This window comes from Puma concolor, chromosome A2 (genome assembly GCF_028749965.1).
Source record: "Puma concolor isolate L17-30 chromosome A2, mPumCon1.1.hap2, whole genome shotgun sequence".
Lineage (NCBI taxonomy): Eukaryota > Metazoa > Chordata > Mammalia > Carnivora > Felidae > Puma > Puma concolor.
The window spans coordinates 89,085,353-89,109,145 of record NC_141668.1 but is presented as its reverse complement, the minus strand read 5'-3'; the positions used below and the strand labels follow the sequence as shown (position 1 = coordinate 89,109,145).

The 23,793-nt window shown below is 42.1% G+C and overlaps 2 protein-coding genes across 4 annotated transcripts in view; one reads left to right on the top strand and one right to left on the bottom strand.

The window, feature by feature from the left end:
- Positions 1 to 209, top strand: part of DNAJC2 (DnaJ heat shock protein family (Hsp40) member C2) — a 36,539-nt gene extending 36,330 nt beyond the window's left edge. For all 3 annotated transcript variants that reach the window (XM_086696875.1, XM_086696877.1, XM_086696876.1), the window contains one exon: positions 76 to 209. In XM_086696875.1, the coding sequence (XP_086553001.1) occupies positions 76 to 150 (75 nt within the window). In that variant the 3' untranslated portion in view covers positions 151 to 209. The remainder of the gene's footprint in view (positions 1 to 75) is intronic.
- PMPCB (peptidase, mitochondrial processing subunit beta) lies at positions 163 to 16,643 on the bottom strand. Its single transcript, XM_025929661.2, has 13 exons — positions 16,490 to 16,643; positions 15,395 to 15,535; positions 14,428 to 14,514; positions 13,966 to 14,095; positions 7,938 to 8,136; positions 7,486 to 7,565; positions 5,034 to 5,146; positions 3,657 to 3,800; positions 2,685 to 2,845; positions 969 to 1,054; positions 800 to 888; positions 564 to 639; positions 163 to 469 (listed from the first exon to the last, which is right to left on the bottom strand). The coding sequence occupies exons 1-13, from the start codon at positions 16,586 to 16,588 to the stop codon at positions 405 to 407; spliced, it is 1,470 nt and encodes a 489-aa protein (XP_025785446.1). The 5' UTR covers positions 16,589 to 16,643; the 3' UTR covers positions 163 to 404.
- Positions 16,644 to 23,793: the final 7,150 nt, after the last annotated feature.

Here is a 23,793-nt window from a genome sequence, read left to right as displayed (position 1 = left end):
ACATACTTCTGCCAAACTAAACACCAGAAAAGTATGCAAATTCTGACAATTTCTAACACCTTTCTCCCTTCCTAGGAACTCGTCGAGATGGTAAAAGCTAAGAAAGCTGCCCAAGAGCAAGTGCTGAATGCAAGTAGAGCCAAGAAATGACTTCTGACAATCTTTGTTGTGTGTGCATTTTTATAATAAAACTGAAAATACTGTACAAATTTTCATTCTTAAAATTCTATTTCAAGTGATAATTTCAAAGTGTGCTATCTACCATTCGCTGTGGTGGTCTTACAGCCTTTCAAAGTCTGATGCAGTATTTCATTCAAATTTTCAAGTATATTTTGTAGCTTAAAACTTGCAGAACTGTTAGCTGTATAAATATATATGGTCGAAATATGTTGATTAGGAGCATTTTAATCATGAAGCCAGCACATGTTACTGCGAATCTGGTTAAAGTCTGGCAGTTGCTCAATGGGACCTAAGGATTAAAAGACAAACAGTTAAAACTGAATAAAAGACAAGTACTTAGGCATTAGGCACCCTGTACTTCAAAGAAAAGGAGCCAGGCTTACCAACAGCAGCAAGAGCTGGACTCTTATCATAAATATATTTGGTGCACACTTCTTGGATTATCTCTGCATTTACAGCCTGAAATAGAGAAGATAACTAGCATTCGGAGCTTTTCATAGTAAAGACACATTCTGTACCTGGAACTTTTTAGAACTAAAGCAGGAATTTAGGACACCTATTTTCAGCTTTGTCACAAGGAACTTTTGTACAAGCCTCACAGTGTCTAAACACTACTTACATCAATTCTTGCTTCAAGCTCAGGGATGGGAATTCTTCTGTTATAGCATAACATTTGCCTGCCAATATCTTCACAGATTGGAGTGGAACCTGTTTACAAGAGGAGGAAACACTTAGGTACTGGAATATTGATCAACCATATGAAATAGAACTTAGGTCTTTATTCTTACCATCAAGTTGCAACAACATGTTTGTTTTCAGAAGGTTTTTGGCTCGTGCAACTTCGCTTTCTGTTACACTTGTGCAGAGTCGCATCCTAAAACCAAATCAAAATGTCAAGTAGTTTGAAAATGACTTTTTGAGTTAATGACTTAAAGACACTATACATATTATTCCACAACATACACATAATTATGATTTCAACTTAGTGAAAAGTTATTAATGATCCCAATAGCTACACAAAAGCTAAAATAATACTGATGCTTTTCACTTTTTTTTTTTTAAATGTTTGTTTATTTTTCAGACAGCGTGAGCAGGAGATGGGTAGAGAGAGGGAGACACAGAATCCGAAGCAGGCTCCGAGCTTTCAGCACAGAGCCCCATGTAGGGCTTGAACTCATGAACTGCGAGATCATGACCAGAGTCAAAACTGGAGGCTTGACTGAGCCACCCAGCACCCCTGAAATAATACTGATTCTTATCCTGGTATTAATTTTTCTTAACCTTAGTATGATTGCAGATAGAGGTTCGATACAACACAAAGGTAGGCTGACCACATTTTGAGACCTGCTACCATCACTTTGAGACTTCACGAATCCTCATACTAGGCTCTGATCTGCTAGAAGAGAGAGGTTAGTGAACCACTAGGTTCTCACAAGAATCCAGCTGACTTATACCTACTGATTAACAATTACACCCCATTGAGGAGCTTTAGAGACATACAAGCCATTTAAGAATGGTGGAGGAGGGGCGCCTGGGTGGCGCAGTCGGTTAAGCGTCCGACTTCAGCCAGGTCACGATCTCGCGGTCCGTGAGTTCGAGCCCCGCGTCGGGCTCTGGGCTGGTGGCTCGGAGCCTGGAGCCTGTTTCCGATTCTGTGTCTCCCTCTCTCTCTGCCCCTCCCCCGTTCATGCTCTGTCTCTCTCTGTCCCAAAAATAAATAAAAACGTTGAAAAAAAAATTAAAAAAAAAAAAAGAATGGTGGAGGAGAGGAACTTCCTGCTTCAAGGCAGTGGTTCTGAGTAAAACAATACATTTTTCTTTAGCAATGGCAACTTCAGATTTGTATAACACCACCATTCAAACCAGGTAACTTGCAAAACTTTAGGAACTTCTTTCTGAAGTAACCTTCTTAAAGATTAAGAATTTTCTATAAATCAACTTCACATGAGACTTAAACATCTGTGATCTTTAAAAACATGGCAACCAGCTATTTAATTTTTTTTTTAATGTTCATTTTTGAGACAGAGGCAGAGCATGAATGGGAGAGGGTCAGAGAGAGAGGGAGACACAGAATCTGAAACAGGCTCCAGGCTCTGAGCCATCAGCCCAGAGCCCAACGCGGGGCTCGAACTCACAGACTGCGAGATCATGACCTGAGTTGAAGTCGGACGCTTAACCGAGTGAGCCACCCAGGCGCCCCTATTTAGTCTTCTCTTGACTAAATGCTAGGTATCACCATCAAAACTAGTCAACAGTGTAAAAACATGAATTCTAGGGATGCCTGGGTGCCCTAGTTGGTCACGTGTCCGACTCTTGATTTCAGCACAGGTCATGATCTCATGGTTTGTGAGATAGCCCTGTGTTGGGCTCTGTGCTGACATTGATGCGGAGCCTGCTTGGATTCTTTCCCTCTTTCTGCCTCTCCCCTGCTCGCTCTCACTCTCTCAAAATAAATACGTAAACTTAAAAACAGTGTGAATTCTAAACAAGATTTATTTTCTCACCATTCCTTCTGAACAACATGTAGCATATCTGCAATGGTGGCCGGTTCACAAACCATATAGATGCCCCATAATCCTGTATCTGTGTAGGACGTGTTGAAAGACTGGAAGCTATGACACAGGTTGCCGTGACAGGTGAGCTGGGCCAGCTTACTAGATAGATTCTGTAACGAAAAAAATTTTCGAAGAGAACTGTAGGTATACGTGCCCAAATTACCAGAAAGCAAAATGAGTTCTGTGGCAAATAGTGAATGCCCTGAGAAGCTGTGTCTCCGTTTTATCTAGCGGCATCTCAATATGAAGTTAAAATTCAATGAGACTAAGAACAATACTTCCCTCACCAGCCCAGTGTACCCCCAGAGAAATTCACAACGTAAAAGCAATGAATCCTTGTAATTAACATAGCAGCTGCACCAATACTAAAATAATTCATTCCCGTTACCAACCCAATTTGTAGGGCTCCTCGCTGTGTATGCTTAAAGATTTCAAATTCTATTGCATGTGAAGCCTACGATGTTTATATGAAGTATATTTTGTTGAAATCGTTGAGTACAAACATACTTTATATTTTGAAGTAATTTCAGACAGAAAAGGTACAAAAACAGTATGAGGAATTCCTTTATCCAAATTCTCTAACAACTGTTATTTTACCATGTTTGCTTTATCCTCCTCTTTAACATATTTTTTCAAACTGTTTGAGAGATGTGATGTTTTGTGTACACTTCTAAAACCCAAGGAGATTAACATCAAAACAATTATTAAAACTAGAATATTAACACTGATAATGGTACTATTAGTGAATTCTATCCTCCTTCAAATTTTGCTAATTATCCAACTTACATACTTAGGACACACACAAAAATCTTTCCCAGCCCAGGATGCACTCCAGGATCAGTCTGTATTTTAAACGTCCATTCACAAGACAGAGTTCTGCCTTGACATTTATTATGGAAAATTATTCTTAAAATCACTTACCATTCCTCCTCCAAAAGAGCGATCCCAGTTGCCAATCAGTGTGTTTGCAACCATGAGACATATTGTATCTGGATGTGCCCAACCAACAGCTTCAACAGCTATTGCAAGATGTGCCAAAGGCATCTTGTCATCCCTCACTCGAATCTAGTTAAAACAAAGAAAGCACAACTCTAGTGAAGACTGCCTGTGTATAGGGGCGCCTGGATGCCTCAGTCATTTAAGTGTTCGACTCTTGGTTTCAGCCCAGGTCATGATCTCAGTTTGGGAGATTGAGCCCCGCGTCAGGCTCTGTGCTGACAGTGCGGAGCCTGCTTGGGATTCCCTCCCCCTCTCTGCCCCTACCCTGCTAATTATAATTACACCCTCTCTTTCTCAAAATAAACTTGGGGGAAAAAAAAAAGACTGCCACTGTGTAACAGGCTTAACAGGAAAAGAAACACATCATGCCTCATTACATTGAACAGTCTAATCCAGAAAGATTTCTTGAGTTCTGGAAAGAAAACTTCACCAAAAGATCTGCAACTGAAATACTACAGGGGCACCTGGGTGGCTTAGTCAGTTGAGTGTCTGACTCTTGACTTTGACTCAGGTGATGATCTCACAGTTTGTGCATTCTGCATCCTCTCTCTCCTCTCTGCCCACCCCCCCACCCCACATGTGCATGTTTGCTCTCACTTAAAAACAAAACAAACAAACAAAAACTACATACATAGCCACCAGATGGTTACCTGGTCAAAAAGGACTGCATTATTTCACTGGCAGAAATCAGGAACATTCTAATTTCTAATCGTGACACAACTGTCTATTTTCTAACAGGGACACAAAGCTTATTTTTGTCCTACCAATGCTACAGTTCTATGCATTTACCAACATCAGGCCACTTTTGATAGATTTCCTTCGAGCACCATCCCTAATGTGGCAAACTAGGCCTCCGAACGAGACTTATGGCTACAGCTGACAAGTAGCAGATTCTCTGCAAGTTCTGGCTCTAACAGCTACTCCCAGAAGTGTACTGTGGGCAGAACTTAATGAAGAATAAACCTGATGTGAAAATCAAAATTTGGGGAGTTTTAAAAATAGAAACACTTTTATAGCTCACAATACATAACTGGGCACAGTGTCAAAGAAAAAGCATAAGAAGACCAAATTATCACATTCCCCTCAAAACCTTGTTTCCTTATTAGGAAACTAAGTGGTTAAATAATATGGACTATAAGCAAATGAATCCATCCTTTTCCCTTTTTCTATGTTTCAATTTAAGCCTCTGGTTTCTTCCATTTTACTCCTGTTAAAAATAAGCACATTTTGTACACTCATTCATAAATACAACCCAAGAAACCCAAAGGGCTAAATACTAGCTAAGGAGGCTTGCCCTACCTCACTTCCTGTGAATTTGCAGGGAGGCAGAGCTGGTATTTCTCCTTTGTGTGTGGACAAAGAGTCACCAAAATGAAACTTGGCTAACTCAAGCAGTTCATCATGGGAAACTCCTAAATTGAAGGAAAATATTTCATACATCTAGTAGCAGTACAATCTACAGCAGACCAATAACTGCCAAACTTTACAATAAGCTCAAGGTGGTATCATGTGATCAAAGTTACACAAGATCTACTCGCACTCACTGAAAGCCACTTCAGAGTGAGCTGACAGCACACTTGCCCTGCTGTTACAGGCTTGGGGTTGCACAGCTTTCTCAGTCTGTAGAACAATTAACATACCAACAAATTCACAGCTGAGGATAAGAAAACAGCTGGAGAATACATTCTATATAAAATCCTGTTACATTAAGTTACTCAAGGTCCTAGAATGCAAACTAGCAAAAAGCCCCTTTTCAGTAATTTTTTTGAAGTAGAAAAGAATATGAACATGAGCTCTAATTTAAAGAAGGCTGGGTACATAAATATGCTTTGTTCTCTGAGCTCTGCTATCAGAATGCAGCAGTCAAAATTCAAAAGAATTTCATGTAAATTTCTGAATAAATCCAGAGCTATCCAAATAGTCACTGCTGGCCATCCAAAACTTAAGGATTACTTAGATTCTAGGGGCACCTGGGTGGCTCAGTTGGTTAAGCATCTGACTTCGGCTCAGATCATAATCTCACAGGTGGTGGGTTTGAGCCCCACCTCAGATGAACGCTGCTTCTCTCTCTCTCTCTCTGTCCCCCCTCCCCATCATGGGATTCTCTCTTTCCCTCTTCTCTCTCCGCCCCTCACTCACTTGGATCTTCTACCTCGCTCAAAAACAAAAAAACATGTTACTAATGTTTTAACATTACCAATCCAGACAGTAACAAAACAACGGGAAACCCTGGTGGTCCAGGAATGACAACCAGAGTGAAAAACCATGAACACGCACACAGTTCTCAGCACCTGGTAACACCAACTTCCACTGCTTTAACAACTTCACCTACTGCCCTCCTGATTAGACATTCCAGATAGCTCCTGCTCCCACACCTTTACTTCTCCTCATGCAGAAGGCAGGGGAGCCAGTAAATTTTTTAATGAAGCTAGGTCTGGTCTTTTTCATTGATTTTAAGATGCCATTGTTTGTAACGCTCATCATAACTTATGTACTAAAAAGACAAAATACTAATTAATACCGGACAAGCCATTAACTCTACTTCAGCAAGGTCGAAATGAGCCTATGAATTACAAAAAAACACCAAAACAACCCGTTGTGTCCATGTGCCAACGACCATGGCAGAGACCTCCCAGTGTGGTCATTGAGGCCTAAGTCTTCCTGTTCTGAGGCAGTTTCAAATGTGGACCCCCAGTCGGCACCATCCATTTTAGAAACACTGTTACACAAGAGAATTTCAGAGTGCACTGACGGCTATTACAAAGGTAATACGATTTAGCTTGAGGGCCTAATGAATAAACTGTTAAAGGTATTTAACCCTCATATTCATTTTCTCCATCATTCCCAAGTAATTAGTTCACAAGTCTAACTAGGGCAACTAGAATTTTAATTTATTGTCATTTCTAAAGACAAAAATTAAATTTACACAAAAGAAAACTCCATCTGTCTTTGTTTTGCCCTAAAAAGACAAAGTGAAAACAAAACTGGAAACCAATAAAATGTACTGTTTGCCTAAATTCAGACTGCCACGAAATCCAGCAGAATCTAACGTAAATTTTCTTTCACTGGCTTCAAGCATCCCCAAGGAAGCCTTGCCCTGAAGCCACTCAAATAGGGGGATTCCCTTTAAACACTCTCAGCTCCCTGCACAGTTCCCCTTTTCAGTAATTAGTAGAGCTACTGAATGAACAAATCAAAGAAGGAACAACGTAACATATCCAATTCATGCCTGACCGAGGATGAAGTCGGTTCTCAAGAAATAATTTAAAATCTCAAGAGATTCCCATACTCTAGTACACTATCTTTCAAATGTCATTATCTCCCAGTTCGCTCATGTGCCCTTTCCTTGCAAGTTATGTATGTACACTCATATCTGTAAGTTTTTCTGTTTTTTTAATAGGTTTTTTTAACCTCCTCTTCTACTGAAGAGAAGAAAGTCTATTTCCAGTGCTCCACATTCCCTTTAAATAGCATACTCAACAATTTGCTCTTTAAATAAAAAACCCCAGGACCTCTCCCAACAGGATCAAACTAGCAAGTGCATCATTCTATGACTGTGTTTAAAACAGTTACAGAAATTTATTTACTTATTTTTTATTTAGATTCAAGTTAGTTAACTCAAGTTAGTTAAGTTATATATATATATATATATATATATATATATACACATATATATATGTAGTGTAGTATTGGTTTCAGGAGTAGAATTTTGTGATTCATCATTCAGTTACAGAAATGTATATCGACTAACCTCCAGCAGCAGCAAGTACTATTCTTGGCCCCTTATAATGTGTGGTTATGTAATCCACCAAGTCCTTACGATTTATAGATCTGTAATGGAGAAAGAAAAGCAATATAAAAGGAAACTAAAAAGCACAGATCTTTATATAATATACCTGAAATTAAATTGGACCTTAAAAATACTCTAAGTTAAATGCAGTCAGAAATAGGATACAGACAACAAGTATCAACAAAAGATGAAGAATTTCAACTTTCCTGTATCAAGAACAAAGAGCCGATACCGTCACTTGTTATTTCAGTACTATCCAAGAGCCCAGACACCTGGGAGTTAGATGGGGCCAAAATGTAGCTAACTACAATTTCATTCAGATTATCAGGGAGGAAACATTATGTTTTGAAATATTTCTGAATTTTCAAAACTCATCATTTTTTCTCCAAAAATATCTTGAGAATTATACCTACTTGATGTTTTCAGTTGGACCCAAAATAGTCCGTCCAAGTGCAGTATTTTGATAAGCTGTGGCATGAAGATAATCAAAAACAACTTCCTGTAAATTGGTTTCAACTTCCTGCATCTCCCTAAGGATGACTCCACGTTCACGTTCAATCTCTGCTTCTCCCAATGTACTGTTTTGTATTATATCGGCAAGAATTTCTACAGCTAATTAAAAATAAAACAAGAAGAAACACGAAGAGTCTTAATTTTCAATATTAAGATCTATTAAACTAGCATCAGAAACCATGATACTGACCATCATTCAATTTTGACTAAATGATTAAGCCAGGAAGAAACAAATTTACTCCCATTAAAATTAAAAATATAGGGGCGCCTGGGTGGCGCAGTCGGTTAAGCGTCCGACTTCAGCCAGGTCACGATCTCGTGGTCCGTGAGTTCGAGCCCCGCGTCAGGCTCTGGGCTGATGGCTCGGAGCCTGGAGCCTGTTTCCGATTCTGTGTCTCCCTCTCTCTCTGCCCCTCCCCCGTTCCTGCTCTGTCTCTCTCTGTCCCAAAAATAAATAAAAACGTTGAAAAGAAAAAAAAAAAAATTTAAAATTAAAAATATAAAATATAAACCCCTGTGGTAAAGAACTTGGGGAAAATTCCTAAATTTATCCGAGGTCTCCACAACACTTGTAATGACTCTACCACTTCAAACATGACCCAAGTGTATAGTGTTCTGTATGAAAATTTTAAAAAGTAGAAAATTTTCTGTATAAAAACATCTAGGTAGGTACAGAGGATCCACAGCACCCAAATATTTGCTACCCCAGTCCCCACAGCAATGATGCTGCTATACAAACAAGCCAGTACATGCCATAATCTAACAGAGATGGAAAGTTAACATGTGAAGAAAAGGATAGGTATCCCAAAAAAGATACCTATTGCTATCAAAGGAGTAAAAGTGACCCTTGGGAAAAAGTGATTAAGCCCTCAAATTATTTATATAAGAATGACCCAAATTTGCAAAAAGCCCAAAGTGAACTCAAGGATGCTATATGATGCTATAAAATTACATTCTTCTCCAAAAAGGAAAAACCTAACCTATTTGTACAGGGGCAGGGTGCCTGGGTGGCTCAGTCGGTTAAGAGTCCGACTTTGGCTCAGGTCATGATCTCGCAGTTCATAAGTTCGAGCCCCTTGTCGGGTTCTGTGCTGACAGCTCAGAACCTGGAGCCTGCCTCGTATTCTTGCCTCCCTCTCTTTCTGCCCCTCCCCTGCTCACGCTCTCTTTCAAAAATAAACATTAAAAAAAATAGCAATAATTAAAAAAAAAAGAATTCATACAGGGGCATCTGGGTGGTTCAGTTGGTCAAGTGTCCAATTCTTGGTTTCAGCTCAGGTCATGATCTCAAAGTTTATAGGTTCAAGCCCCACATCTGGTTCAGTGGTATCAGTGGGGAGCCTACTTGGGAATCTCTCTTTCCCTGTCTCCAACCCTCCCCTTCTCACGTGCTCTCAATAGTAAATAAACTTAAAAAAAAAAAAAAAAAAAAAAGAACTAGTACATAGTTGCAATCACAATCTAAATTTTAACAAATATAAAACGTGAATAATCTTTAGTTTCTTTTTTTTACTCTACTGCAAACTTTTGTTCCTTGTTTAGATTCGCTTTAAGGGGCCTTGTCTCCAAAGCAATTATGTTCGAGTATCAATGACCTCCTATAATTACCTGTAGATTGCCCGACATGCTGAAACAGATTGCTAGACCAAAGCAAGCCAGTTGCAGAGATCATGACCAAAGGGAAAAAATATAAAACCAAATAAAAAACTCTGTCCACATAAGAACCAAAAGCCATGACGGGTGATGAAAAGGCCAAAGACAGATAGAAGGATAAGGAATCCCGTGTGAAGACTCTCTTGTAATACGGGATTGGTAGTCTAGACAGTATTTGCTCAAGTGGAAGTTCATATTTCCTGGAGTTTATGTTTTAATTAGAATCTTTCGGGGCGCCTGGGTGGCGCAGTCGGTTAAGCGTCCGACTTCAGCCAGGTCACGATCTCGCAGTCCGTGAGTTCGAGCCCCGCGTCAGGCTCTGGGCTGATGGCTCGGAGCCTGGAGCCTGTTTCCGATTCTGTGTCTCCCTCTCTCTCTGCCCCTCCCCCGTTCATGCTCTGTCTCTCTCTGTCCCAAAAATAAATAAACGTTGAAAAAAAAAAAAATCTTTCTTTTTAATGTATATTTAATATTATGTGTATTAACGGGCGCCTGGGTGGCTCAGTCAGTTAAGCATCCGACTTCGGCTCAGGTCATAATCTCCCCGTTCATTAGTTCAAGACCTGCATTAGGGTCTGTGCTGACAGCTCAGAGCCTGGAGCCTGCTTCAGATTCTGTGTCTCCCTCTCTCCCTCTGCCCCTCCCCCACTCACACTCATTCACACTCTCAAAAATAGACATTTAAAAAAAAATTTTGTTAATATATTATGTGTATTAGTATTGCAATACATGTATTCAACTTGTAATACAGTGGGGCACCTGGATGGCTCAGTTCGTAAATCACCTGACTCTTGGTTTTGGCCCAGGTTATGATTTCATGGTTCATGAGTTCAAACTCCGAGTCAGGCTCCATGCTGCTGGTACAGAGACTGCTTGGGATTCTCATTCTCATTCTCTCTCTCTCCCCCTCTCTCCCTCTCTCCCTCCCTCCCCTAGCCATGCTCCAATTCTCTCTCTCAAAATAAATAAACTTAAAAAAAATTTGTAATACACCTATACTGATGTATAATCAAGGGGCACCTGGGTGGTTCAGTTGGTTAAATGTCCAACTCTTGATTTCGGCTAAGGTCATGATCCCATGGTTCATGAGTTGGAGCCCTGAGCTTGGGATTCTCTCTCTCTGCCCCTCCCCTACTCATAATCACACATTCTTGCTCTCAAAATAAACTTAAAAAAAAAAAAACAAAAAAAACTTAAAACAAAATGGGAAGGTATCAATAAACATTTTTCCAAAGATGACAGATGGCCAAAAAGCACAAGAAAAGATGCTCAACATCATTCATCATCAGGGAAACACCAATCAAAACCACAATGAGATAACACCTGACACCTATCAGAATCACTATTAACAAAAAAGACAAAGTAACAAGTACTGACAAGGATATGAAGAAAGGGAAACCTTTGTGTACTGTTGGTGGGACTGTAAATTGGTGCAATTACTTTGTAAAAGTACGGAGGTTCCTTAAAAAAAAAACTAAAAATAAAAGATACTAGAAGACCCAGCAATTCCACTTCTAGGTATTTATCCAAAGAAAATGAAAACACTAACTCAGAAAGATCTATGCACCCCCATGTTTACTGCAGCATATTATTTACAATAGCCAAGATATGGAAACAACCTCTGTGTCCATCAGTGGAAGAATGGATAAAGAAACTGTGGAATGCAATACTCTATAATGGACTATTATTCAACCACAAAAAAAGAATGAAATCTTGTCATCTGCTACAACAAGGATGGACTTACAGGGCATCATGCAAAATGAAGTGAGACAGAAAAAGACAAATACCTCAGACAACAAGACAAATCTTCTGCATGTGGAATCCAAACAAAACAGAACAAGTTCAAATACAGAGAACACATCAGTGGGTGCCAGATGCAACCAGGAGAAATGTATGAACTGTTTTCTTAGGTGTTTTTTAATTCTAAGTTGAATTTTTAAAAAATTAATAAAAAGGAAAATAACAAAGAAGTGTACTCCAAGATGAAGAACTAAAATGTGCAAATGCAGTAAAGATAAAAGAGTTTTGTTTAAAAAAAAAAAAAAAAGCTCAGTAGGAATGCCTGGGTGGCTCAGTTGGTTAAGCGTCCAGCTTTGGCTCAGGTCATGATCTCAGGGTTCAGGAGTTCAAACCCCATGTTGGACTCTGTGCTGACAGCTCAGAGCCTGGAGCCTGCTTCAGATTCTGTGTCTCCCTCTCTCTCTACCCCTCCCCCACTCGCACTCTCTCTCCCCTTCAAAAATAAACATTTAAAAAAATAAAAATTTTAAAAAGCCCAGTAGTCCACAGTGATAAAGTGAGAGGGAAAAAAGTAGGCAGTAAACTGGATACAACTAAAAATATTTCCCTACACAGGAATGGCTCTGGAGAAAAACTTTTTTTTTTTGAGAGAAAAAGCACAAGAAGAAAGGACAGAAGGGGAGTGGGGAAAAAAGAGGGAAAGATATAGAGTGAGGTAGAGGGATTTTTAGCCCCTTGTTACTACAGCCAATTAACAACTATAATATACAGAACATCAGAGACTATCAGAGGGAGGGAGGGAGAAGGAGGGGGAGGGAGGGAGAAGGAGGGGGAGGGAGGGAGAAGGAGGGGGAGGGAGGGAGAAGGAGGGGGAGGGAGGGAGGAGGGGGGGGAGGGAGGGAGAAGGAGGGGGAGGGAGGGAGGGAGGAGGGGGAGGGGAGGGAGGGAGAAGGAGGGGGGAGGGAGGGAGGGAGAAGGAGGGGGAGGGAGGGAGGGAGAAGGAGGGGGAGGGAGGGAGAAGGAGGGGGAGGAGGGAGGGAGAAGGAGGGGGAGGGAGGGAGAAGGAGGGGGAGGGAGGGAGAAGGAGGGGGAGGGAGGGAGAAGGAGGGGGAGGGAGGGAGGAGGGGGGGGAGGGAGGGAGAAGGAGGGGGAGGGAGGAGGGAGGAGGGGGAGGGAGGGAGGGAGAAGGAGGGGGAGGGAGGGAGGGAGAGGAGGGGGAGGGAGGGAGAAGGAGGGGGAGGGAGGGAGAAGGAGGGGGAGGGAGGGAGAAGGAGGGGGAGGGAGGGAGGAGGGGGGGAGGGAGGGAGAAGGAGGGGGAGGGAGGGAGGGAGGAGGGGGAGGGAGGGAGGAGAAGGAGGGGGAGGGAGGGAGGGAGAAGGAGGGGGAGGGAGGGAGAAGGAGGGGGAGGGGAGGGAGAAGGAGGGGAGGGAGGGAGAAGGAGGGGGAGGGAGGGAGGAGGGGGGGGAGGGAGGGAGAAGGAGGGGGAGGGAGGGAGGGAGGAGGGGGAGGGAGGGGAGGGAGAAGGAGGGGGAGGGAGGGAGGGAGAGGAGGGGGAGGGAGGGAGGAGAAGGAGGGGAGGGAGGGAGAAGGAGGGGAGGGAGGGAGGGAGAAGGAGGGGGAGGGAGGGAGAAGGAGGGGGAGGGAGGGAGAAGGAGGGGAGGGAGGAGATGGAGGGGGGGGAGGGAGGAGGGGGGGGAGGGAGGGAGAAGGAGGGGGGAGGAGGGTGGGAGGAGGGGTGGGTGGGAGGGAGAAGGTGGGGGAGGGAGGGAGGGAGAGGTGGGGGAGGGAGGGTGGGTGAAGGTGGGGGATGGAGGGTGAGGAGGGGGTGGGGAGGGGGTGGGGGAGAAGGAGGGGGAGGGAGGGAGAAGGAGGGGAGGGAGGGAGAAGGAGGGGGTGGGAGGGGGAGAAGGAGGGGGAGGGAGGAGAGGAGGGGGGAGGGAGGGAGAAGGAGGGGGAGGGGGGGAGGGTGGGGGTGAGGGAGAAGGGGGGGAGGGGAGAGGGAGGGAGAAGGAGGGGGAGGGGGGAGAAGGAGGGGGAGGGGGGAGAAGGAGGGGGAGGGGGGAGAAGGAGGGGGAGGGGGGAGAAGGAGGGGGAGGGGGAGGGAGGGAGAAGGAGGGGGAGGGGGAGGGGAGAGGGAGGGAGAAGGAGGGGGAGGGGGGAGAAGGAGGGGGAGGGAGGGAGGGGGAGGGGGGAGAAGGAGGGGGAGAGAGAGAATGAGAATCCTAAGCGGGCTCCATACCAAGCACGAAGCCCAATATGAGATTCAATCCCATAACCCTGAGATCATGACCTGAGCCAAAAACGAGTCAGACATTCAACTGACTAAGCCAGGTTGGCACAAGTCTTGCAGCCTACAACTGTTTGATATCATTTGTCATATTTGGAGGAAAAAATAGGTACCCACCTCCCCCACATAGTTTGGTTCATTTTTTTCACATTTCTGGGGGTTTCACAACAGACATAATAAAACCAGTACTAGGTTATTTTTGAACTCTTGTGAAAATTACCTATCTGCAGTGTACATAATAACAATACCTCTTGGCAAATCTTTAGAGAATGCTTTGGCATAATATACAGTCTGCTCTCTGGATGTATAGGCATTGAGATGAGCACCCATGTTTTCAATCTCAAGTTCCAGATCTAACTGGGATCTCTTTTTGGTGCCCTGAAACAGAAAAGAAAATTATGATACCTTCCTTTATCTCTCATCTACTCTAAGGACTTCAGGCAATGAATATGAGGACATAAGCCATGTCAGTTTCATGCAAGGACCAAATCTGATTCCTAAAGTGCATCGTGGTGTATACTTTCAGATGACCCTGACATCAACTCTACAGAACAACGGTCAGTATTTCAGGTAATTATTCTGGAAAGAAGAAAAGATTAAAATAAATAAATTATACTATACTACTGAAGTAGTTCTCCTTCCCTTAGAATGAGATATTGTGCTTAATGGCTCTTAAAGAAAATGCTTTTTTATAAAGTCTTACAACTTACCTTGAAAGCCATATGCTCCAAAAAGTGAGCTGTGCCATTATTCTTCTCATTTTCATACCGACTTCCGGCATCAATCCAGAGCCCAACCTGAATACAATCAAGAAAAAATTAAATAAAACATCACTTTCTTTCTTCTGGGGGGACAGAGGTATAGAGGGAGCAGTCTCCTTCCCTTTTTTTTTTTTTTTTTAATACAAATGCTTTCCAGTCTTAGCACTAAAGTTTTCTTGACTTGAGTAGATTGACAACACATTCCTAAGAACTAGGAGATCAGTCTACCGGTAAGTGCTAAAATACTACTTGCCAGTTTCATGGAGGACCCAGATTTTTAGCCCCTTGTTACTACAGCCAATTAACAACTATAATATATAGAAGAACATCAGAGACTGTCAGAAAAATCTAGGTTCAAATCCTGGCTCTGTCATGTATTAGCTGTGTGACTTGAATAAAACCATTTAACTTCTCTGAACTTGACCCTTAATTGTAAAATGGGTGTGCTGGTGCCTACTACAAAGAACTATTTTAAAAATCAAATAGAGGACACCTGGCTGGCTCAGTCAGTGGAGCATCTGACTACTGATCTTGGGGTTGTAAGTTTGAGCCCCACGTTGGATGCAGCAATTACTTTAAAAAAAAAGTTTAAAAATTAAAGATCACATAAGACAATATATGCAAAAACAGCTGGCACAGAGTAGCCTAGAGAAGGTACTTCTTTCATTATCAAAACTACTAACAACAAACAACACAACTGGCTGCAGGAACCAGATGTAGACCCTTAAACAAAGTACATATAGATCCAGTATGGAAGTATCACTGGAAGAAAGATTCACAAATGAGAGTCACCTGTCAAGGCCAAAGAACTGCCCCTATTTTTCAACCACCATCCAACAAAAAGCTTAGATTAAAATAAACATCTGCCCTTTCCTAAGTGCCTAACAATTAAACAGTGGTTGCTGGAATCACTTACGGTGCATGTTGAGAGCCCAGAGTCTTCAGAGGCCACTCTGAGTCCGTTGTCCAAACGTGTTACTCGCGTTTCAGGAACATTCAGAACAACCTGTGTAGCAGCCTGTGTATTTCTCCATCTGTTCCCTCCAAAATATAATGACTGGTTGGGGGTGAAGGAGTGAGAGAGAGGAAGCAAAACATCACTATTCTGATTTTAACTTTTGTTCCAATGAGACCCACCCCTTTGCTTGGCTTAGGAACTTTCCTTAACCACTCTCCTAAAGCCAGCAACAAGACTACAAACATGCCTTCGCCTTAGGGAAAACAAGCAGTTATTATCATTACACAGAGAGAAACTGTTTTTACTTCAGTACCTCTCCTAGAAAAGCTTAATATTCATTATAGAGGAAACAGGGGACGGGGGAGACAATGAAGGGAGAGAAAAATGTAAAAATATGTATACACTATAAAGGAATGAGATTTAGGTTTTCACTGTTCAAGAAAAGCAATACGTTTTGGAAAAGGTAGAAAAACAGAAGATAGGAAGAAGGGCAGATGCTCAAGATCTACCCTGGCTGAAAGATTTGTTGACTACGGACCATTCGCCTGTCGGCAATTTTTCTTTTCCTTTAAACACACGTTAAAGTCCCTCCCAAATACCTTGGAGAAAGCTAGAGGTTATCATGAGAAAAATATATACACAGACAAAACTTTCCATTGGCTACTCCGGGGTTCGCAGGAAGCTGAGGATGAAACTCGGCCTTAGACAAAAAGAACTCTCGTCTAACTTTTTAATTTCTCCCCATTTGCAACCACTGTGCTTTTAGTAATCAACACGCACTCTTTACGACTCCTGGGCAACTGCCGGGAAAGGCGCCAGCAACCGGTGTCATCCCACGCTTCACTAGCAGGTCACGCGCGGCGGGTGACCAAGGCCAGCTCATCCCCGGCGGGCATTCAGCATCCCCTGCCCCCTGGTTCCCCACGCGCCGTGGGAGTGTGGGGCGCAGACTCCGCCGCTGGGCCGGGGGCCCGTGACTCAGCTCCGCCGCGCGGGGTCCGGCGGCAAAGGCCGTGTCTCAAGCGACACCCAGACAAGTGGAAAGAAGCTCACCCTCCTGGCAGCGCCTCCAACCAGAAGCCTCTCCGTGAAACCCCAAAGCCGCCGCCGGCCCGCAGGCAACAGCACCCATCTGGCCGCCGCTGCCGCCATCTCGGTTGGGGACGGGGAGGATATGCTTCCGGGGTCGTGACCTGATGTCCCAAAGTAGGTGGGCTCCACCTTGTGGCCAAGATGGAAATGACACTCTTCGAAGCGGTGACGGAAGAAACAGAGCTGGGCCTTGCGCTGAGCTGTAAGCCCCTAATAACACGAATTAGGGAGTCTGTAGGAGTTCCTGTATTATCAGTTACTTAGATGGCCTACGGAGTGCGAGACACAAATGTAGAGGCGTTAAAGGTAACCTGGTGGGACCTATTATCCCATTGATGGCTGCAATTGATTGGATAAAGTGGAATAGGATCCAGAACTCACTGTCCTTAAGGAAGCATCTATTGGGAGAGACCAGCTTACTGAGAGGAGGGAAGGATGTGCCATTGTTGACCCTTAGTCCCTCTTTTTTTTTTTTTTCTCTGTCTATGCTTTTTTTTTTTTTTTTTTAACTTACATCCAAATTACTTAGCATATAGTGCAATACTGATTTCAGGAGTAGATTCCTTAGTGCCCTTACCCATTTAGCCCATCCCCCCTCCCACAACCCCTCCAGTAACCCTCTGTTTGTTCTCCATATTTATGAGTCTCTTCTGTTTTGTCCCCCTCCCTGTTTTTATATTATTTTTGTTTCCCTTCCCTCATGTTCATCTGTTTTGTCTCTTAAAATCCTCATATGAGTGAAGTCATATGATTTTTGTCTTTCGCTGACTGACTCATTTCACTTAGCGTAATACCCTCCAGTTCCATCCACATAGCTGCAAATGGCAAGATTTCATTCTTTTTAATGGCCGAGTAATACTCCATTGCATATATATACTACATCTTCTTTGTCCATTCATCCATCAAGGGACATTTGGTCTCTTTCCATACTTTGGCTATTGTTGATAGTGCTGCTATAAACATGGGGGTGCATGTGTCCCTTCGAAACAGCACACCTGGATCCCGTGGATAAATGCCTAGTAGTGCAATTGCTGGGTCATAGGGTAGTTCTATTTTTAGTTTTTTGAGGAATCTCCATACTGTTTTCCAGAGTGGCTGCACCAGCTTGCATTCCCACCAACAATGCAAAAGAGATCCTCTTTTTCCTCATCCTCGTCAACATCTGTTGTTGCCTGAGTTGTTAATGTTAGCCATTCTGACAGGTGTCAGGTGGTATATCATTGTGGTTTTGATTTGTGTTTCCCTGATGATGAGTGAAGTTGAGCATTTTTTCATGTGTCGGTTGGCCATCTGGATGTCTTCTTTGGAGAAGTGTCTATTCATGTTTTTTGCCCATTTCTTCACTGGAATATTTGTTTTTTGGGTGTTGAGTTTGAGAAGTTCTTTATAGATTTTGGATACTAACCCTTTATCTGATACATCATTTGCAAATATCTTCTCCCATTCTGTCGGTTGCCTTTTAGTTTTGCTAATTGTTTCCTTCTCTGTGCAGAAGCTTTTTATTTTTGATGAGGTACCAGTAGTTCATTTTTGCTTTTGTTTCCCTTGCCTCTGGAGACGTGTTGAGTAAGAAGTTGCTGTGGCCAAGATCACAGAGGTTTTTGCCTGCTTTCTCCTCGAGGATTTTGATGGCTTCTTGTCTTACATTGAGGTCTTTCATCCATTTTGAGTTTATTTTTGTGTCTGGTGTAAGAAAGTGGCCCAGGTTCTTTCTTCTGCATGTTGCTGTCCAGTTTTCCCAGCACCACTTACTGAAAGACTGTCTTTATTCCATTGGATATTCTTTCCTGCTTTGTCAAAGATTAGTTGGCCATACATTGTGGGTCCATTTCTGGGTTCTCTATTCTGTTCCATTGATCTGAGTGTCTGTTCTTGACCATACTGTCTTGATGATTTCAGCTTTGTAGTATAGCTTGAAGTCTGGGATTGTGATGCTTCCTGCTTTGGCTTTCTTTTTCAAGATTGCTTTGGCTATTCGGGGTCTTTTCTGGTTCCATACAAATTTTAGGATTATTTGTTCTAGCTCTGTGAAGAATGCTGGTGTTACTTTGATAGGGATTGCATTGAATATGTAGATTGCTTTGGGTAGTATCAACATTTAAAAAAATTTTTTTTTTCAACATTTATTTATTTTTGGGACAGAGAGAGACAGAGCATGAACGGGGGAGGGGCAGAGAGAGAGGGAGACACAGAATCGGAAACAGGCTCCAGGCTCTGAGCCATCAGCCCAGAGCCCGACGCGGGGCTCGAACTCCCGGACCGCGAGATCGTGACCTGGCTGAAGTCGGACGCTTAACCGACTGCGCCACCCAGGCGCCCCAGGTAGTATCAACATTTTAACAATATTTGTTCTTCCTATCCAGGAGCATGGAATCTTTTTCCATTTTTTTGTGTCTTCTTCGATTTCTTTCATAAGCTTTCTATAGTTTTCAGTGTATAGATTTTTCACCTCTTTGGTTAGATTTATTCCTAGGTATTTTATGGGTTTTGGTGCAACTGTAAATGGGATCGATTCCTTGATTTTTCTTTCTGTCACTTCATTGTTCTTAAACACTTCACTGTCTGGTTCATTTCATTCCATAGAGATTGTTCTTGGTGAAGCCACTAATTGCTTAAAGACAGGTGCGTCTCAGACCTTATCTTACAGAATCTTGCAGAATTTGACATGGTAGATCTCTTTGAAATTTTCTTATTGTATCTTAGAGGCCTTCCTCCTTTTCCTACTACTTTCCTCTTTACTTTCTTGGACAACTCTTTATTCACAGATCTCTTAATGAGACTAAAAGTAATAAGCACTGTTCTAACTGTGCTATTCTTATGCTCATTTTACATCTGTAAAATGTAGAAATTGTGGTAAAATAACTTGCCTGAGGTCACCATGCTAACAAGAGGCTGTCTGGCTCCAAAGCCTGTGTTCTTTAGAAAAAAGTTTTAGTGTTTATTTATTCCAGAGAGAGACATAAAGACAGAGCATGAGCGGTGGTGGCAGGGGTGGGTGTACACTCACACAGAGAGAGAGAGAGAGAGAGAGAGAGAGAGAGAATCCAAAGCAGGTTCTAGGCTGCTGTCAGTACAGAGCCTGACATGGTACTCGAACCCATGAACCACGAGATCATGACCTGAGCTGAAGTCGGATACTTAACCAACTGAGCCACCCAAGTGCCCCCCCGCAAAGCTGGTGTTCTTAAATACCACAATATTTTGTCCAAAAAGTTGGTATTCCCCATGGTTGTGGACGTGGACCCCTTCTACTGCACACTCTCCCTAATGGTTTTACTTCTTCGTAAGGACTTCCCTGTCTAGCCACCCGCGACTTTCTGTTGAGCTCCAGGCCTTCTTAACCATTCAATGACTAGAAAACTATAATTGAATATTCTATTGACATTTCAATATCAACTTGTCCAAAATACAATTCACTGTCTTGCCCTAAGTCTTTTCCTGTATATCCAATGCAAAACAGCCAAGGAGACCTCCAATCACCTAGACATCCAAACCAGAAACCTGAATTTCATCATCAGCTCCTCTCTTTTTTCCACCCTCTACATCCAACTGATGTACTCCCATCCTGCGTCTTGAATTTGTTCTAGCCCCATTGTCACAGTTTTTCACATTGTTGTCCAATGGATCTTCTTAAAATGCAACTGTTAGCATGACTATCCCATTATGAAAAATCCTCCAGTAACTCCATGGTTAGGATAAAGTGAAGGCTCCTTAGCATGGCAGATAGGACCCTTCAGGATCTGACTCCCACTTATCTTTCTAGACTCATTTCTGCCATCTACCCTCTCTGCTAGGATTCACAGGTTCAACCCACAGGCTCTATTACATAATAAGGACAACCAAGGTTATTTCTTCATATTTCCAAAACAAACGTGTGGTAACGTTAATAAAGAAATACAAACATGCATGTATATATACAAAAATATTTAGGTATAATCACAGGAAACACCTGGGAAATGTTAGCACATTTTAACTTAAAATTAATTTGGAATGTCAGGGAAAATGACAGAATAAAGGCCTCCAAAGTTTTCCTCTTTTTCTTATAAAAGAAATGAGAAAACTCACTTAAAAAATTGTCGGAAACAACATTTTCAGAACTCTAGAAAGTAAACAAAGGCTTGATGTAATCTGGGGAGCTTTTATTTCATGAAAACAGCTAAACTTCAAGAAGAGTGAGCTTTATAGTATTTTAACTTGTTTTATCCTGACCGCTTCCCCCTATCTTCACGGTAATCTTGGAAAGCCACATCCCACAACCACGATGAAAATCAGCAGCCTGGCATGGCAGAATTGGATTCAAGCTCCTTCGAGGCCCCGAACCCAAAGAATTGGAATTATTTGACCTATCCTGTGGTTTCTTGGAAGATCTCACTTGCAAGTTTGTCTTTGTTTGACTTGACTCAGAGCAAAAAGTCTTTTTCTGGGGGTATTGTCAAAAATATCTAGAGGTAGTTGTTTCACTTTGTGGCTGCCTGGAGGTGGTAGATAACAGCAGGGGCAAACAATAGCTAAAACAAAAAGCTTAAAAGGAAAAGCTAAGGCCTGAGATGTCTATAGATGCTTTCAAAAGCTCAGACATATCCCTGGGACCTTTCCAAGGCCATACACATGTGTACAATTGTGTACATACCTGGAGATGTACACCTGCCCAGGAAAGACCTGAAAAGGACATAAACCCTCCTGACCTTGAGGCTCTGTCTGAGCAGGAAGTGAAGACTAAGGCATAGATGTCAACCATCTAGCTAAACATTGATGGTATACCCCACACAGAGCTCCTCAACAAAGTCAGAGGGGATGCCTGGCTCATGAGTTTGAGCCCACGTTGCATGCAGAGATTACTAAAATAAATAACCTTTAAAAATAAATAAAAATATAAACAAACAAACACAAAACTGGGAAGTCATTGTTTCTAGGCTTTTAATGAAGTATCTGTCCAATCATTACCTGACCATTAAACTAACCAGGCAGACTTCAACCGTCACACATGACTTTAAGTAATTCATTCAGAAAACAAAAGCAAAGAGCAACAACAAAGCCTGGGACGGGAGTAGAATCAGATATTCACAATTGACACTATATTATTTAAAAAGTCCAATTATCAGGGGTGCCTGGGTGGCTCAGTCGGTTGGGCGTCCAACTTCAGCTCAGGTCATGATCTCCCAGTTGGTGTGTTCGAGCCCGCACCAGGCTCTGTGCTGACAGCTCAGAGCCTGGAGCCTGCTTTAAATATTGTGTCTCCTCCTCTCTCTGCCCCTCCCATGCTCATGCTCTGTCTCACTCTGTCTCTCAACAATAAATAAATGTTAAAAAAAAATTTTTAATACAAAAAAAAAAAAAAAGTCGTGTTATCAACCAAAAACTATAAGGTAAGAAAATATGGTCATACTCAGAGGGAGAAAATCAATAGACAGTGTCCCCACAGCAGGGGGCAGTGAGGGACCTGGGTGGCTCCATTGGTTGAGCATCAGTTCATGATCTCATGGTTCATGGGTTCAAGACCCTATCAGTCTCTGTGCTGACAGCTCAGAAGCTGGAGGTTGCTTCAGATTCTGTGTCTCCTTCTTTCTCTGCCCTTCACCCACCAAATATAGAATATCAATAAAAAGACAGAAATAATTATTTTTTTTAAAAAAATCACAAATCTGGAATTGAAAAATGCAATAACTGAAATGAAAAAATTCACTAGAGGGGTTCAAAAGCAGACACGAACTGGTAGGAAGAAAGAATCGGAGGACTGAGGATAGGTCAACTGAGATGATCAGTCTGAAGAATTAAAAAAGAATAAAGTAAAATGAACACAGCCTCAAAATCCTGTGGATACCCTCAACCATACCAATGTACACATGTCCGCGAGTCCCAGAGACAGACGACAGAGAGAAAGGGGCAGAAAGAACCTTTGAAGAAATCAAAGGTTTGATACTGTTTGATGAAAAACAGTGATCTATGTGTCCAAAGAGCTCAACAAATTCCAAGTAAGATAAGCTCAAAGAGACCCATACCTAGAAAGACAAAGGAAACCTCAAAAGCAGCAAAAGAAAAGCAATTTATCACATATACTTGATCTTCAGTAAGATTAGTAGCTGATTTCCCATCAGAAACCACAGAGGCCAGAAGACAGTGATATAACATACTCAAAGTGCTGAAAGGAAAAGATTGGGCCAAGAATTCTATATCCAGTGAAATGATCTTTCAAAAATAAAGGAAAGCAATATGAAAATGAAATTAAGAAAATAATTCTTTATTTAAGAGAGAGAGAGAGAGAGAGAGAGAGAGAGAGTGACCACACACAAGCTGGGGAGAGGGGCAGAAGGAGAGAGAGAGAATCCCAAGCAGGGTCTATGCCCAGAATGGAGTCCAATACAGGACTCCATTTGATCCCACGACCCTGCAACCATGACCTGAGCTGAAATCAAGAGTCAGATAGTCCAAATGAGCCACCCAAGTGCCCCAATAATTCCATTTTTTAAGCAAAACAAGGAATATAATACTTAGGGGAAAAGTTAGCAAAGGAATATAAACTTATACTCTGAAAACTGTAGAACATTATTGAAAGAAACTAAAGAGGATCTATATAAATGAAAAGACATCTTATGTTCATGTATCAGAAAACTTAATATTGTGAAGATGGCAGTATTCCCCCAAGTGGATCTATAGATTCAGTGAGATCCAAATCAGAATCTCAGATAGATTCTCTGTGTAACTTTACAAGCTGGTCCTCAAATTCATATGAAAATTCAAAGGACCCTGGATAGCCAAAACAACCTTGAAAAAAGAGGAATGAAGTTAAAGGATTCACACACATCCAAGTTTTAAAACATACTACAAAGCAACAGTAATCAAGTAGTGTGGTATTAGCATAAGAACAGACAGTGGAATAGAATTAGGAATCTAGAAATAAACCCTCATGTTTACGGGCAATTTATTTTTGACAAGGGTGCCCAAACAACTCAAAAGAAAAATAGTCGTTTCAACAAATAGTGATGAGTCAAGTAGACACCCACATGCAGAATGAAGTTGGACCTCCTATCTCATACCATATATAAAAATTAACTCAAAATGGATCAAAGATGTAAGTCAAAAAGACAAAACTATAAAACTCTTAGAAGAAAACACAGGTATAAATCTTCATGACCTTAGATTTGGCATTGAATTTTTTAAATTTTTTTAATTTTTAATTTTTTTTTACATTTATTTATTTTTGAGAGACAGAGCGCAAGCAGGGGAGGGCCAGAGAGAGAAAGAGACACAGAATTTGAAGCAGCCTC